Consider the following 17,928-nt stretch of genomic DNA (forward strand, 5'->3'; position numbering starts at 1 on the left):
GCCGTATTTGGGCTGCAAGGCTCAGGCCAAATATGGTACTGATTTCTATGCCTATATAAGGATAGGATATTGTATACCTATATAAGGGCATGAATCGAGACAGTTACACTAGGGTCCTAGATTCATTTACAACAAAGGTGTCTCTTGCTAAAAGGTCACATGGATGGATAACCCTAAACTCCTACTCCGCACAAGGACCACAGAGCTACCTTGCCTTGGGATACTCAAAAACTACAAAGCTAAAGTTTTTAAAGTATAGGTTGGACCTGTTACCTTGTATCTGCCATTTTCCTCACTGGTTTAAGGTTAAGGCGGGATCCCTTTGTCGCTTATGTGGCATGGTGCCTGATGATATGCCGCATCTGTTGTACTCCTGCGACAAATTGCTTGAGGAACGGAAACGTTTGTTAAAATTTCAATTTAACCAGCGAGGAATACGCTCACGAAGACATGCAGTTCTTGCCTGCTTTGCACCCAATGACCCGCAGTTGAACTGTAGTTTTGTGAAGTTTATGAAGGTGGTCGAAACTTGACCCTTCCTTAACTCTCAGATAACATTAAAATATAAGTTGAATCTCATTTAATAATGATTGTCTAAAAAGTATCAATTTTAAGATTTTAAATGGGAAATCTGAAACAGAGTATATATAATTTTATTTATGCAGATGCAATGTTATGCTTACAGTGAGCAATGTATTGTGTATAGATGTAATTTTAAATGGTCGTATTGTAATGGTTTTAATTAACTATGCAAATAAAAATGTACTTACTTACTTACTTGAAATGAATTACAGATGAGCAATTTAGAGGAAACAGTTTGTTAATCTTGTATCAAAATAATTGCAAGGAACACAACATTCCTTTTTTTTTAAATTCCCTTACCTGTGTAATTTTGGTATTATCAGATAGCTGGTCTACTACTTTCTTAACATCTTCTTCGCTAACAACAAATCCTTTTGCAATATCAAAGCCAAAGCTCAATTGTTTGTTGATTTGTTTGTTCAACATCATTAATAGCCTCGGAAGTAAGATCTAAAAGAAAAAACATCAGAATATAAAATTTCCTATCCAGTGTGTGGTTAGGTTTCCAATTATGATAAGGACCTGGAGCTGAGGATTATGTCATCTTACTTCACTTTACTCACCAACAGCAACCCAAAAAAATAATATGTAACTAAATTTCTCTAGAAACTTAGGGTAAAGCATTTGTTCAAAAACAACCATTAAAATCACTAAACCACTGATACATTCTTTACTCAACCTCATCCTGTCTTTATATCCTGATCTTTCTTTTTCCTACTTCTGTTCAGTACCTACGTCAAAAAAGAATAATAAATAATCTGTTTCAACCCATGTTTTAGTTTAATTAATTTAACTCCATTGCTTCATTACCTTTTGCACAATGTCATAACAATATAAATCATTTCAAAGTGAGAACACAAAAAATGCCATAACAAACTTACTTACTTACTCTTTACAACAGTACTGGGAGGATCTAATTGCAGAACACATCTTCTTGTCCATGTTTCTGCCCAGTGTGATAATATTCACCTCCATGTCCTTTATAGAATTAAAAACGTCCCTTTAAGCCAGCCAGGAAATTCTATATTCTATGAAAGGCCCAGTAGTGAGGATTATACTAACTCAAAAACTGTTCCTGAACACAACCAACGAAGACACATCCACAATTTGTTTGAAATAAAAAAGCTTGAATTTAGACTAATCAGCTCCATTCGTTAGGTATACACGCCTTAGAAACCATAGCACCACTCACTGATTGAGCAACAGACTTTTGCATAATAATACTGGCTTCCAGGATAATCCATCTCATCCATCAAGCAATAGTGGGAGATGGACTGCCAAAAAAAGGCCGCCTGAATGAAATTAGTATCTGTTTAACCCCTGGAAGCCTAACATCCTACCTACATCATGGCCTCCTAAACCATAAGATATTGTACCACACTCAATTTATGGCAGTCTGTAAACTTGGGGTAGAAAATCACCCTGGTTTTTGTTATGGTGTATCTAGAGACCGCAAAAGTCACTCCATGAGGTCTAAGCATTCTGTAACATATATCCCGATCCATGGCAGCTGAAACTCTTTGCAAGATACTAGATACAGGGGCATAACCAACTTACCCTACAACTCCTTCTTTAGTAAAATAAAAAGTATTCTGATGGCAAGAGAAAAACAAAGTAAACACTGTTTACATCCCGCGCAAACTTGGTTTCTTGAGGAATCAAGAGTCTCACCCCCTCAGAAATTTCTGAACCATTGGATGCTCTCCAAATAATGCACCATCTCTAAACAGGTGGATTGCTAAAATCACTGATCTGATAGTATTTACTAACCTGTAAACTTTGCACACTCTGCCATTTCTGATAGGACTTTCTGGATATGTATCAGGTCGCCCCTCCAGCAAATAGATCCACATCCTGTTCCAAACATCAACAAATCCACAGTCACCAAGTCAATTTCTATCATTGGCAGTGGTTTCTGAGAAGCATTGTTTGATGATCTTTGAAGCATGTCTAGAAAGGTCTGAGGTTTTCCTGAATTTTTCCCAATATTCCAAACTATTCAATAGCAAAATCCTTTCTGATCCAGAAGAATGTTCTGACGAAGATGGATTGATAACTCCCAAGAAAGTTCCATGAGAATTGAGTACCAAACTTTAGATTTCCAAGTCAGTGTTACTAATGCAGGGTCTCCCTCCTGCCTTCTCACCTGACCCACTGTTAAACCTGGCACCCTTAGCGTGGGTCTCCCTTACAATTTTTTGCTATGTTTTTGCTATGTTTTTGCTATGTTTATGCTGGTCTAGATGCCACTGCTATTCAGTGCCAAAGTGCAAGTGCTCCCTATTGTAAAGTATTGTAATGGATTCGTGACTCAATGATTGGTTTATTTGGTTTACTTGTCAGACCCTAGTAAAGTGAACCACCTGTGCCCACGGCCTGTAAATCAAGTGCTGCTGGTGGGTTTGCAGCACTGATTGTGCCACCCACTGGAGCAGCTTGTAACCTATGGCTCAGGCCTGCCATCGCAGAGCCTGTGTGCCGTCTGGGACTGTCATGCTGACTGGCCAGTGTACATACTTGCCAGTCCCCAAACATTCCCTTTTCTACATGTAAGCCACCCCTAAGGTAGGCCCAAGGTACCCCCATTGGCAGGGGTCATTGTATGTGAAAGGTGGCGCATGCCCTGATTTGTGTGGCATGTCCTGATAGTGAATTACGGCCAATTTCGTTTTTCAATATTGCAAGGCTACCTGTTCTCATAGGCCAGAATAGGCAGTTTGATTATAATATCTTATATTCCTAACTGACCCATAGATCAAGGTAGAAATTCGAGTTTAGTATGCCCGAACTCAGAATGTTAAAATATATCTTTCAGTGAAGGTGGTTTTTACATTGTGTTTGAAAATACCACTTTTAGAAATCAACCATCCAGCCTGCCTCTGCTAGGTTTGTGTATTCTATGTCTAGTTTGTGAGTGATAGGGACTGGGGTGGCTCCAGGAGTCAGGGTGAGTCAGCAGTAGGCTGAATAGACCTTTCTGCATTGGGAGTAGTGGGAGGAGTAGCACCTGGGCCTGAATAGGGCTGTGCCTGCCTTCCACAATGCTGGCTCCACCTCCTGAGGTGCGTCAGCTTACCCTTGCCCACACTGACAAAGGAAGAAGTTGTGCACTGGCTGTGTGCACCCAGAACTGGTTTGGACTACGTACAGGCACTCTCTGCCTTAAGATACAAATGATTAGTGTGTATAAAAAGGGGGACCCAGGTCCCAGAACTTTAGATCACTTCTGAATCTTTGCTGAGGAGAAGAACCAAGAAACTGAAGGAGGAGACTTCCCCTGTGCTGTGTGCTGTTTGAGGGTTGGCCTGCAGTGGTTTTTTCATTCTCAAAGAAAGGAGAAAAAGGACTGAGTGGGTTTTCATCATTTTGAAGAAGAATCTCCAAGGGCTTGAACTGTGCTTGGCTCCTGCCTGAAGTCTCAGGGATACAAGACTTCACCACCAGCTCCCTCCTGAATTCCCTTGCTGGATATTAAAGTGCCTGCTGTTGTGCTGGGCCTTCTAAGAGACTGTGTGAAGCTAGGAGCTGGAAGTGCGACTCAACGAAGAAGAAGCGTGTCGCCGCCACAGCAGTTGTCACATCGCTGAGGAAGGGTGCCGCCGCTGTTACAATCACATTACTGAAGCGCGTCACATCACCGGAGAACCGTGCCGCTGCTGCAGAGGTCACTGTCGCATCACCGGAGAAGCTTGTCTCAGGGCCTGTCGTAGCTCAGAAGTTCAACGAGTCACTGTAACCAAGACGCCATTTTGACGCATCGCACCAGAGCGTCATCACATTGGATCGCAGTAGGGAACCGGCTCATCAACTCCCCACCCAGTAAGGAAGCGAGCCTCAAATCCCCTGAGCAGCAGTGAGGAACTTATGCATCCACCCCACTGAGTTTATGGAACGGCGCATCACCTACCCTATGCCCCTTTTGTTTGTTTTGCATTACGCATCCCAGATACTGTGAGAGTAAAGTGTTGCATTAACAATCTAAAGTTATCAAAGCTATTTCTAAAATTTTAAAGACTTATTTGGACTACAGTATTGTGGATTTTTGTTGTTTGGACTTGTGTTAAGTCTAGTAAAGATTACTTATTTTTCTAAACTGGTGTGGTGTCCGTTTGTCGTGTTGTCACTGTAATACTGTGTGTGTTCACAAATGCTTTACACACTGCCTCAAAGATAAGCCTGCCTGCTCGTGCCAAGCTACCAAGGGGGTGAGCAGGGGTTATTTTAGGAGTGTCTTACCCTGACTAGAAGCAAGGGTTCCTATTTGGACAAAGGTGTATACCATTGTGTTTTGAATGTGGTTTCTCACCAATAAGCCACACCCAAACACTGCACTCCCACCTGGAAGGCAAATATATCATTACACCTTTGAATAATCTACAGTTTTAAGCATGTCTTACCACCCCTGGCACAACAAGACTGCAACACAAAACAAACAGCTCCTTTGAAAAAGGAGTTTTATTTAACAAAATGCAAAGACTATCATTTTGAGAATAAGGCTTTGGGTTTATTACATAAGACTCTCTAAACAAAGGCTGTCTCAGATACCAAATGCATTATATTCAAATATATGTAGCAAACTTATAATCTAAAGGCATGAATCAGTAACTGACAAACTTATAATCTAAATGGCATGAATCAATAATTATACTGATTAATAAACAATCAATAACTGATATAAGATAAGATACACTGGACGTCCTGCAAGAGATCAGAAAGATCAGGCATTGTTCCAGAGAACTGGAAAAAAGCGACAGTTAGGGCCCTGCTGAAAAAACCTCACCTGGACCCTAAAGATTTATCCAGCTTTAGACCCATCTCTCTCCTCCCGGCCATGGGAAAAATCGCCGAACGAATTGTTAATTCCCAATTGTCTCTCTTTTTAGAGACCAACAATCTCCTGCGCCAATCCCAGACAGGGTTTAGACCTGGACAGGGCACCGATACCGCACTTCTTGCCGTAGTCGAAGAGGCACCAACCATCATAGACGCAGGAGGATCAGTGGCAGTGATCCTCCTCGACTTAAGTGCCGCCTTCGACACGGTGGATCACTCCATTCTTCTCCACCGGCTCAGCTCGGCAGGAGTGTCTGGTGTTGCCCTGTCCTGGATCAAATCCTTCCTAGAAGGCAGAACCTTTCAGGTGTCCGACGGACCTGTGTTGTCCAAGGCTTTCCCCCTACATTGTGGGGTCCCTCAGGGCTCCTCCCTGAGCCCCACGCTTTTTAATATCTACATGTCCCCCGTAGAGGGTGTCATTACCCCATTTGGTATAAAAACAGTCATGTATGCCGATGACACCCGATTGGTGGTATCTTTAAACCACTCAAGTAAAAGCCTGGACAACTTGGCGGATTGCCTAAATAACATCCATCGCTGGATGTGTGAATCTCGCCTCAAATTAAACGGAGAGAAATCCGAGATTCTTCTGCTAGGCAACCCACGCAAACTCCCCACGTCCCTTTCTTGGCCACCATGCATGGGTTTAACCCCTACCCCGAAAGCAGAAGTCAAGAGCCTGGGGATCTGGCTGGACCAGGAACTCAATTTTAAAACCCAGGCCAGGAAAACCTCTGGCATTTGCTTCGGTCTAATTCAACAAGCACGAAAGATCCTTCATCTTCTCCCCTTCCAATCTAGGAAAATGCTGATCCAGGGTCTGGTGATCTCCAGACTAGATTACGGAAACGCCTTGTATCTAGGAGCTCCTGCCTCAGTCATAAAAAAACTGCAACACGCCCAAAATGCTGCCGCCAGACTCCTCACAGGAACCAAGTCCAGATGTTTGGCCAAACCGGCTCTTAAAAGTCTCCACTGGCTCCCGATCAAAGAAAGGGTCACTTTCAAGACCTTATGCATTATGCATAAGTTAATGCAAGGCAAAGGCCCGCCAATCCTGAAATCCCTCATCAAACCCTATCACCCTAATAGACAACTTAGGTCTGATTCTCTCTCCCTTGCCTGCATCCCAAGAATAAACAGAGCCCGATCGGGGGGAAGATTGTTTTCCTACAACGCCCCTAAATTATGGAATTCTCTTCCGCTCTCCATTCGAAGAGAACACAACCTACTCACGTTCCGCAGGCAACTAAAAACCTGGCTCTTTCCATAATGCCTATCTCTCCCCCTCCCCTCTGGAATAATAGGTTGTATGTCAGCGCTGGGACGCCTCAGGGTAGCTACGCGCTTTAGAAATCTAAAAATAAATAAATAAATATATATACAGTGTAGAGGATCACTCTGGATGTGCATCGCCCACACCACAAAGAAACACCTCAAACGATCACAGCCACCGGCTCACATCACAATGGCAATAATCACAAAACTCAATACATCACCTGATGCATACCCTGCCCACTCCCCCAATTCTAATACCCACCAATCACCTGATCATGGCAAATGATGGAAAAGCATAGCTGTTTTCATTTTCCAATTCTAAAGAAATGAGTCTTTAGCTACTACCTCCGGGACCAGTCCCCAAATGAAATATCAGGGAAGTTGATGATCCAAGTGTGATGGAAAAAAGTGCACTTTAAAAGGTCCCCATTGCCTCATCAGAGCCTGAAGGATATCTGCCCTTAATTTCTATTGACAGGATTCATTAAGGTGTCTGGACTGCCAAGCTGCTGAAATGTTCTTACAACCTGTTAGGTATTTTGCGTCATTGACACCTGATTTTCTCAGCGAAATGCCAAATATTTTGGCCAATTCTCAGATCGCCTTGGACAACATTCCTTCCAGCTAGCATATGTACCACTGTACACAGCATCTCACTTTTTGTTTTGTCCACAATCTTACTGCGAAGGACCTAGCTAGTGCCTCTAAACAGTTGATGAGCATGGTCAGATTCTTTTCTGACCGCCTTCACCTTCATCCAGTAGAACTAAGCTGGGCCTATTGGCATCTGATTCACTAGGTCTGGCATTGATTTGAAGATTTACTCAGCCATTTACTGTCTCAATGAGTTTCCCCTGAATAAGTTAGACTCTTCCTTAAATGGGTAGCCATCTGCCATTTACAAAGCCTTGTAATGACATGAGCTAGGGAAGATGGCTTGAAATGAGGATGCCAGAAACTGGACTAGTTGCCGCAGAGAAATCTCTAATTGCACCAATGCTGTCTTGAGAGCATTCCTGATCCTCATCAATGTTTGTTGGAAAGTTTCAAAATGCTTAAATATAGTCTATGATGGACGCTAAACAGGTAATTCTTTGGTGTGAATTCTGTCTTCTCTCAATTTAGGATGAATCCCAGATTCTACAGAGTTGTGACCATCAACATCAGTGATCCTGAAGGTGCCTCAGGTCTATTCCGTGATCCTTATGTTGTCCAGAAAGGCAATTAGTCTGACACCTCTGGTAAAGGTAAGCTTCATTACTGGGTGTAAGACCTGCGTAAATCCCCAGAGTACTGATGAAAGTCTGAAAGTTAGAACTTGAAAACATGATATTTTCAGTGAACCTGGAGTGAGGAGGAAAAATGGGAAATGTCAGGTAAGCGTCTTTGAGGTAAATATGCAGCATCCAGTCTTGTAAACTTAGAATGTCTCTGAATAGATTGAGTCATTCCATCTTGACATAATGGAAAATGGAAAACTAGTCAGTTGTTGAAGTCCCTGAGGTTTATGAAAAAGTGATCAATTTTCTTCCTTCTTCTCCTATAAAAAAATATTTCTCTGGAATCCCTTCAGATTCGCTGTGGAAGGGAAAATTAGCCCCTTTAATTCCAGAGCTTTCACTTCCCGGCATGTAAATTCGGAGTCTGAGAAGGGGATAGGTTCTAGTCTCCACCATCTGTAAAATACCAACTAGAATCACTTGATCGAAGTACTCATACCAACATCTCCGCAATTCGTATATGGGAAGAATAGATCAAACTTACAAGTGAATGAAGTGGCTTAATAGTTGGCTTTAATTACACTCACAACCATATTTAATTTATCTAGGTTGCGCTTCACGTTTTTTGTTTTCTTATTACAATATGCCACTTTCACTTTTTAAATTCCTTTTTTTTTCTTGGTACAGTATACTATTTTGATAGCAGGTTTCCTTACTAGATCATGACTGCTCCGTGATTTGTGTTGGGTCCCCTATAACTTGTGTTCCATCTGTATTTGATGAAAATAAGAAAACTGAAAGGTAGCCGGAATTTTTTCATTTTCTCTGACTTGCATGCATAACTTTAAATACAAAAGGCAATGCTTAATTCGTCTGACCTGCTCTTTACTTTGTCTGCTTGCCGCCTCTTTCTTGCATACTACTATGTACTAGTTTGATACTTCGGGTATCATTTCTACCTTTTGCTGTCTTGTACAGATTATCATTTTCCTCTCATGTTTCTTGTTACAGCATGCCAACTTGTTACACCATTCTTGCTTGGTACCGCGTATGACATTTTGAGTTAATCTATTTAATGTTTTTATAACATTTTCATTTAGGTAACGATAACCACCTCCACAATCGCTATGGCACTGTATTGCATCCTCTATCTGACCACACATTCATTTTGATATGGAATTACTCAAACTGGAAAGATCATTGTTCATTAGTTGCAGTTGTTTTTTTTTGGGCTGTTTGTGGTTAGTAGGGGGTTCATTCATGGGTAGGTTTCAAATGTGTGTATTAGTGTGAAAATATAATGAGTTTGATGTAGGAAGGTGAGATGAAGTACTCACTACTTTTGTCTCAAGTAGAGTGAGATCAATTCTCAATTGCTCTTCAAGAGAATACATCTTTTTATACATGGATGACTACTTAGGCCAGACCTTTAAAAGGCAATGTTTTTCACATAGGGGTGTGTCATGTGTATCCTATTTTCACACCTATGTTTCTAGGATATGTGTTAGTGTGGGGCATGACGATTATATTTGTTTGCAAGTCCTTTGCCATATATACATCTTTGGACCCATATTTCATGTTGTGCAAATGAAAGTGATGCGGTTCAGTTTAGCATCTCTGAGTAAGACCATGTGTGGGTGAGTAGTGGAAATGATGATATGTGGTGTATTGAGTGTACCTGGATGTTCAGTTTAATCCCCAATATGTTGCATTAAATATGTATTGGTTACATGCAATCAGGGCTAATAGTTTTGGATTTTGATGGTGGAAAAAGTAAGAGAAACACTATGTATTCTGAAGAGGCAGAATAGCCTACATATATTAAAGTGATTACATGTGGTGACTTTGATAGTGAGCAGTTGGCCTTTAGGAAGTACAATCCTCGCAGTTATAGATATACAAATTCTATTGTGGTCAGATGATTAGGCTCAATACATTAATAAATAAGGAATGAGCAAACATCTATAGGCCTGATTTGGAGTATAGTGGGCAAGTTACTTCTTCACAAATATGATGGATATTTGGTCTGTCCTGTGTTCAGTTATTATTTTTTGTGTAGATTTCAGTGTTGTGTACATTTCAGTGTTGTGTAGATTTCAGTGCTGTTTTCTCAGTGTTTTCCGAACCTTTTGAAATCAGTGCTTATCAGAGGTTATTCAGTTGCATAACCCCTAAAATAGACAAAAGCAGTTTTTCCTCTAATAACAATACATTGTTTTTTCAGCGATTGAATAAACCATAGGTTTTAAAATGAAACATAATACAGAATATGTTGTGTCATCTGTTTGGCAGTATTACCAATGAACTTATCTCAGACTGTTTTATGCATAGCAAGTCTATGTATTGCACTTTTACTCTCATTACCCTCTCTCACATGTCATTAGCTGTCATACTCACTCTGTCATGACTTTGGTTTACTGGATTATTCATGGTTTAAAAAGTAAGAGTGCTAAATTCAAATGTTTTAATAAGCAAATTAATGGACACAGCTGGGAGTGGTTCACCAACTCCTTACTGAATAGTATAGCACTGTAGGAGAGTAGAGCCTACCAACAGCATAGTTCCTTGTAAATTGTTTTATCATACCAGATTCATTGGTAGCGCTGCATTCTATGGACCTGAAACTTGATGCTCTATACATTCTTGTCACTGTTTGCCTACACTTTTTTCCTGCCTACATTAAGGTGGTTCTGCTGTTGTGTGGACATTCACTGCTTTTAAGTGTCCCTATGATAAATTTCCCACTTTGAGTTTGTCCTGATCTTTTAACAGACGTCTTTTTGTATTCTCCAACTTGGAATATTGCTGCTAACATTGAAAGTATGGGCCCAGAAGCCCCAGAAGTAAAGTGCATATGGGTAAAAATCCAGGATTAGCTGAAGGTTTCACACAATGAGGCACCTTACAATTATGCCTTTTGTTGGTACATGAAAAATTTGTGTCATGTTTTCACTACTAACCCATGTGCATGGTGACAGCAGTCTTTTCACCGGTAGCTGTCACTACACTGTGCATTGAAAGTTTAGAGCCTGGGTATTTGGCAGTTGACCTACTATCACTATTGACTTGTGGGGGCTGATGTATCAAGGGGTTCTACCCACTTTCTGTCTGTGGGTAAATTTCAAAGTACATATTAACCAATATCCCTATGGACCAGCCAGTTCACCAGTCAGTGAATGAATTAAACACTGCCAAAAGATCAAATGTGATTTTAATATCCTCTGATTCTCTACAATGTATTACATAATTACTTCAGACCAGCCTTAAGACATGTTTCTAAACCCTGCACTTTTAATCTAGGAACACAAAACACAAACACAAAGATCTGTCTACAACAAAACTCAATCAGGGTTGGCTTCTTGAAGGAGCCAATACATTGTAACTAAGGGGGTCATTATGATGGTGGAAGGCCCGCCATCGCCAGCCATGCGGTGGTGGGCTCTCCGCCATTGGACAGCATTTTTCCCCCGTCAAATCAGAATGGCGGGGGGAATTGTACCACAACCATGTTGAGCACAAAGACTGCCCACCACGGATCCGCCAAAGGCAATCGATCTGACTGCCTGGCAGAGCGGTCAGTATCCTTAAAATGGTGTTGGTGTCTAGCAGGCACCGTCTGCCAAATTACGATGCTGGTCGCCGCCAGTCTTTCCGTGGTGGGTAAACTACCATTGAAAGGCTGGTGGGGATTGGTTTCGGGGGGCCGTTGTGGGCCCCTTATATGTTGGGGGAAGGTGGTGGTGCACTGGGAAGGTACCCATGGTACCCCTCTACATTTCCATGCACTAAGTAGCAGGTACCACGTAGTGCCTGCCACGTAGTGCAGGGAAAGGCACTTCATACATTTTTCACATTGCGGCGGGTGCTGAAGCTAGCAGCACCCACCACAATGGTAAAGATGCAAGATGCAACCGCCACGATGGCGGTCACATCGCAATTCCATGTGCGGGACCACCGCAAAACAGGCGGGTGTTCCAAAGCACCACTACTTTGGCAGGCGGACTCGAGTCCGCCCACCATTGTAATGACCTCCTAAGTTATACAAGGTGGCAGCATGAAAGACTGTTTAACACCTTCAGCGCGGCGTGAATTTTCGCGCTGTGCTGAAGGTTCTATAAAACGGGTGGGGCCGTGACGGAACGGTTCCGTCATAAGCACAGCCCGACCGGCGCTCATGACGGAACCGTTCCGTCATAAGCATCGAAGGGGTTAAGAATATTCTGTTTGATTTGTGTTCTTTAAGAATGCCACTAAAATATTGTTTCTTCTTCCTTTTGTTTCCTTCAGTTTTGTGTTCTTAGATTAAAGGTGCAGGGTTTAGAAGCATGTATTAGGTCTGAATCCTGCATAGATGGATCTCGGACAGCACCAACACCATAGCCCCCCTCAAGAAAAACAACAATACCCGTGCCAAGAAAGCCAGATGGTTTACCACCGAACTTCGAGAATCCAGGCGCACATGCCGCCGCCTCGAAAAGGCCTGGAGAAACACCAAATCCACAGAAGCCCACAACAACTTCAGAGCCGCCACCAACGCCCACCATCAACTCATCAGAGAAACGAGGAAAAAAGCGATTGAAGACAGAATCTCCACCCACGCACACAACAGCAAGGAACTCTTCAGCATCATCAAGGAGTTCGCCCAACCCACCAGCGAGTCTACCGACATCCCTCCCTCACAAGACCTCTGCGACAAACTCAGCGCCTTTTTCCACCACAAAATCAAGAGCATCTACGCCAACTTCGACGAAGACAACCAACACACTGAACCCTCACCAACTACCCCGACACCCGGAAACCAGCGATTGATGACTGGACAGCCCTCACCACCGAAGACACACTAAAGACAATGAAGTCAATCCACTCAGGGGCCCCCACGGACCCCTGCCCCCACCACATCTTCAACAGAGCCGCCGACACCATCGCACCCATGCTCCGCCACACCATCAACCGCTCCCTGGCGACTGCCTTGTTCCCCGACGACTGGAAACACGCCGAGGTGAACCCCCTCCTAAAGAAACCCTCAGCGGACCCCACCAACCTCAAAAACTACAGACCCATCTCCCTGCTTCCGTTCCCAGCTAAAGTAATCGAGAAAGCCATCAACAGCCAACTCGCCACATTCATTGAAGAACACAACAGACGACATCCGCACCCTACTGGACAAAGGAGAAACAGTAGCCCTCATCCTCCTCGACCTATCAGCGGCGTTCGACACAGTCTCCCACCGCACCCTAATACGCAGACTCTATGACGCAGGAATCCAGGACAACGCCCTCGGCTGGATCTGCTCCTTTCTCTCCGGCAGGAAACAGCGGGTCAGACTCCCCCCTTTCCTTTCGGACCCCACACCTACCATCTGCGGAGTCCCCCAGGGCTCCTCCCTCAGCCCGACGCTCTTCAACGTCTACATGGCTCCACTTGCCCCCATCATCAGAACCTACGGACTCAACATCGTGTCATACGCAGACGACACCCAGCTCATCCTCTCCCTATCCAACGAGCCCAACACCACCAGACGCAACTTTCGAGAAGGCATGGAAGCCGTCGCCAAATGGATGAAAAACAGCTGCCTACAACTAAACACCAACAAAACAGAAGTACTCATCATGGGCCCAAACCCCGACGTCTGGAGCGACACCTGGTGGCCCACCGCCCTCGGAAACCCGCCAACCCCCACAGACCACGCACGCAACCTGGGAATCATCCTGGACTCCGAGCTCAAAATGGACCGCCAGATCAACTCTGTCTCATCTTCCTGCTTCCACACCCTCCGCCTCCTTCGTAAGACCTTCAAATGGATCCCCCTCGAACACCAAAAGACAGTCAATCATGCCCTGGTCACCAGCAGACTCGACTACGGCAACGCAGTCTACGCCGGAATAAACAAAAACCTCATCCGCAAGCTACAGAACATCCAGAACGCCGCCGCAAGACTGGTCCTACACCTGCCAAAACACTGCCACATCTCCCAGCACCTGCGCAGACTCCACTGGCTCCCCGTCGAGGCGAGAATCACCTTTAAGATGCTCACCCACGCACACAAGGCCCTCCACGGCACCGGACCAGCATACCTGAACAGCCGACTCAAATTCCACGCACCCCAAAGGACCCTACGATCAGCCCAGCTCTCCTACGCCGTGGTCCCCCGCACCAGAAAGACCAGATCGGGAGGCCGCTCCTTCTCCTTCCTCGCTGCCAAAGCATGGAACGCCCTTCCGCTCCACCTCAGACAGACAACATCGCTCTCCATCTTCGCAAGAAACCTCAAAACCTGGCTCTTCGACAGACCCCCTCCTTGATGGAATGGAACCTGCACCCCCCCCCATCCCTAGCGCCTTGAGACCCTTACGGGTGAGTAGTCGCGCTTTAAGAAACCCCTGATTGATTGATTGATTGAACTGATCTGATCTAATTATTATATACCTTTCAGAGAATAAGGGAATTGAAAATCATATTTGATCATTTGACAGTGTTTAATTCTCTCTGGATGCTGTCTTATTACTCATCTTACTTGTGCACCAGCCACATGGCTTAGTGACTCTCTGCTAGTATTTAGGATACATTGTAAATACTTACAAAGAGTTTTTCCAAACTGTCAAGTCTCTTATAAATCCCTCAAAGGTGTCTCAGTCTATTTTCCTATCGCAACTAAATTGTAGTGAATTAGCCAATTTGTTTGCTTAATAAAGTTGCGAACATCAATACTGCCTTAATGTTCCAGTGGTTTTGTCTCGGAGCCAAGATCCTATTATTTCCTCTAATTCCATCTGAACTGCCTTTTGTTATATGGAGAATTCTGCCTTTATATCACTCTTGTATGCCATTAAGTCAGGCTCTCCACTAGACCGTTTACCACCAGGCATTATGAGAATTGTATGCTCAATGCCCCTTACTTGGTTCACTTGCTAAATTCATAGATATCTGAGGGTATGGCTCTTTGGCCTGAAAACATGCTATGGTCATTCCCCTGCTGACAAAACCTAATCTTAATGCTACAGATTTGGCACATTATCACCCTTTATCACTCAGCATTTTAGAAGGACCATGGCCTGCTGCATATGTTGTAGTCTGGCTCCCTAGTTTCAGCACTGAGACCACACTATTGAGTGTTACCTAGCTTCTCGGGCAGATGCTGGACTGCGGCAGAACTACTGCAATCATCCTCTAAAATTTGGTGTCCCATACGGTTCTGCTCCAGAGGCTAGCATTTATTGGTATTCATGATTCGGCCTTATCTTGCTTTGGCACCTTCCTGCAAGATCTGTCATTTCAGGTGATCTCAAAGCCTCATGAGTCCTCTGTTTTTCAGCTGCTTCATGGGGTGCCACAGGTTTCGTCCCTGAGCCCTGCAGTGTTCAATATGTATGTCCACCCTCTGCCCAACATTGTAGAGGTGCATGGTTTAACGATATTCTCATTTGCTAATGACACACAAATCATTGTGTCTCTGTGTGCAAAAGATAGCATAAGTCCACCTAATTGAAGTCTTTGCCCCATCAAGGTTGCTGGATGGATGAGGATCAACTGTCTTAAACTGAGTGAAAAAAAGCCTGAACTTTTAGTAGTGAGTAATCAGCCTCAACATTGATGGTCCACAATGGTGTACAGATGAAGTGGGACCCCTTCCCACTTCTGACATGGTGGTTAAACATCTGGGCTTTTGGCAGTGCTTCAAGTTCGACGTGGACCAGCAAATAAATAAGGTAGTAGTCTGTTGCTTTTTCCGATTCAAAAGTTTGAGGAAAATTATCTGGCTCATCCTCCCCCTCTACTCAAAGGATAATTGTGAAATCTTTGATTATCTCTAGACTAGACAATGGCAATGTTATTTATTTAGACTCCTTTAAACCTGCAGTGCTCAGATTTCGAGCTGTGCAAAACGCAGCAGCTCGACTTTCCTGCCGTATTCTTAAATCTGTCTCAGCTTTCCCCTACTTTGGAACTCTTCACTGGATCCCTACTAATAAATGAATCCAGTTGAAAGCATTGTACTATAGGCACAAGACCCAGCGTGGTTGCGGGCCTACTAATTTAAGGTCAGCGATTCAACCATACATCTCTAATCACTCTCTATTGTTAGGCAGTCTGAATCTTGTAGTGATAACATGAGTGATACTGTTTTGACAAGGAGGGAGGTATTTTACCTTCTTATGCCCTTCCCTGTGGAATGGCCTTTCCCTGAGACTATGTGGCTGTTCCTCATTTGCAACGTTTTTAAAGATACTGAAAACCTGGTTATTCTAATTCTTCTGCTCGACATCTACTGCTTACTTAGTGCTAGGAATACCCATTGTTGTGGCATTGAGCTCTATAAATCAAATATAATAGAATAACACTAGTGCCATAGATATATGGCACTTATAATGAGCCTGGCAGGATATCCATCATGCTTGTGATGAAGTACTAACCCATACAGGATTTTAATTAAAGATGAACTGTACATATGTTACATATGCCACACGTGCTTGTAAATGATTGATGAAGCACTCCTAACATATAATGTCGGAGTGTCTGTGATGAATGAGATCAACAGTGGTGGTGGCAAAATTCCCATCCACTCTAATTAATATGTGAGCGAAGTACGCTTCCCGTAAGTGAAAAAAGCCAGAACCAAGGTAAGTCCAGATAAGAATATTCAACCGGTCACACAATTGTAAGGTGAACCATATATTAAGGGCAATAACAGGTTCTGACCATTATAAGCCCGGAACCGCAGCCCAGAACGGCCTCCTTGTACAATGTCATTTGGAAAGCTTACAATTGTGTGACTGGTTGAATATTCTTATCTGGACTTACCTTGTACGCGAATTTTGCCACCACTACTGTTTGATCTCATTCATCTCTGACATTATATGTTTTTTTATTATTTATTTATTTCATTTATAAAGCGCTCTATCACCTGACGGCATCCTGGCGCTAGAGAACTCAGAGTACATGGCGAGAGGCGAACAAATAAAGCAACAGGGCAAACTGATGCAGGGCAATACAGCAACTAGACTATCGGAAACAACAGAGTTTTTAACTTCCTTCTAAAAAGAAGGAGATCACTGATCTGTCTCAATTCCAGGGGAAGCCCGTTTCACAGCCTGGCCGCAGCAACCGTAAAGGTTCTGCCACCCGTTCTAACTTTCCTAAATCTCGTGATCTTGACTAATCTAGCCGAGGCGGAATGAAGGTTTCTGGCTGGGACATACCACTCACATTTCCTCTTCAACGAGACAGGACCCATCCCATGCAGGGCTTTAAACACAAGACAGAATGACTTGAACTGCTTTCTTTGTCCCACCGGGAGCCAGTGTAATTCTGCCAGGGCCCGGGAGGACGAAGACCTTCTAGGCCAGCCCAAAGCGAGTTTAGCTGCAGTCGACTGAATTTTAAGAAGTTTGTCCACAAGAGACTTAAAAGATTCAAGCAGAAGGGCATTACAATAGTCCAGTCTGCTCAAAACTGTACTCTGTACAACTAGTGCCTATGCTTGAGGAGGTATTAGAGGGAACATTTTATGTAATGATCTAATGATCCCAGGGCAGCTTCCCACCGTTCTGGTAACTTGGGCCTCCATGGTCAACTTGTTATTAAACATGATGCCTAGATTGCGAACCTTATCCACTGGTCTCACTGCTGTCAACATATCACTAGGTCAAAAGTTAATTGGCAGCACTGAGGGAACCCCATCCGCAGAACAGAAGAGTACCTCTGTCTTACCGGCATTAAATTGTACTGAGTTGCCCTTCAGCCACTGAGCCGTGTCACGCAACAGCAGTGAAACTCCTCGATAGAGGTAGCCTGTTCTCCCTCCAATGAGAGGATAAGCTGCGTGTCATCTGCGTAGTTTGTGATGTTAATCCTGTGTTCTTTGACAACTGCAATCAGAGGTTTCATATATATGTTGAAAAGAATCGGGCTGATAGATGAGCCCTGTGTGATATTGATCGATAGGGAGGGAGGGAGACCGCCTGCGTTCGACCCATGAGGAAAGATTGGAACCATTGCAGGGCGCAGCCCTTCA

At 43.6% G+C, this 17,928-nt stretch overlaps 1 protein-coding gene across 2 annotated transcripts in view; it reads right to left on the bottom strand.

The window, feature by feature from the left end:
• Positions 1–17,928, bottom strand: part of LOC144823936 (sperm-specific sodium:proton exchanger-like) — an 8,804,346-nt gene that overhangs the window by 2,772,066 nt on the left and 6,014,352 nt on the right. For both annotated transcript variants that reach the window (XM_078682870.1, XM_078682871.1), the window contains one exon: positions 883–1,032. In XM_078682870.1, the coding sequence (XP_078538996.1) occupies positions 883–1,032 (150 nt within the window). The remainder of the gene's footprint in view (positions 1–882; positions 1,033–17,928) is intronic.

This window comes from Lissotriton helveticus, chromosome 3_1 (assembly GCF_964261635.1).
Source record: "Lissotriton helveticus chromosome 3_1, aLisHel1.1, whole genome shotgun sequence".
NCBI lineage: Eukaryota > Metazoa > Chordata > Amphibia > Caudata > Salamandridae > Lissotriton > Lissotriton helveticus.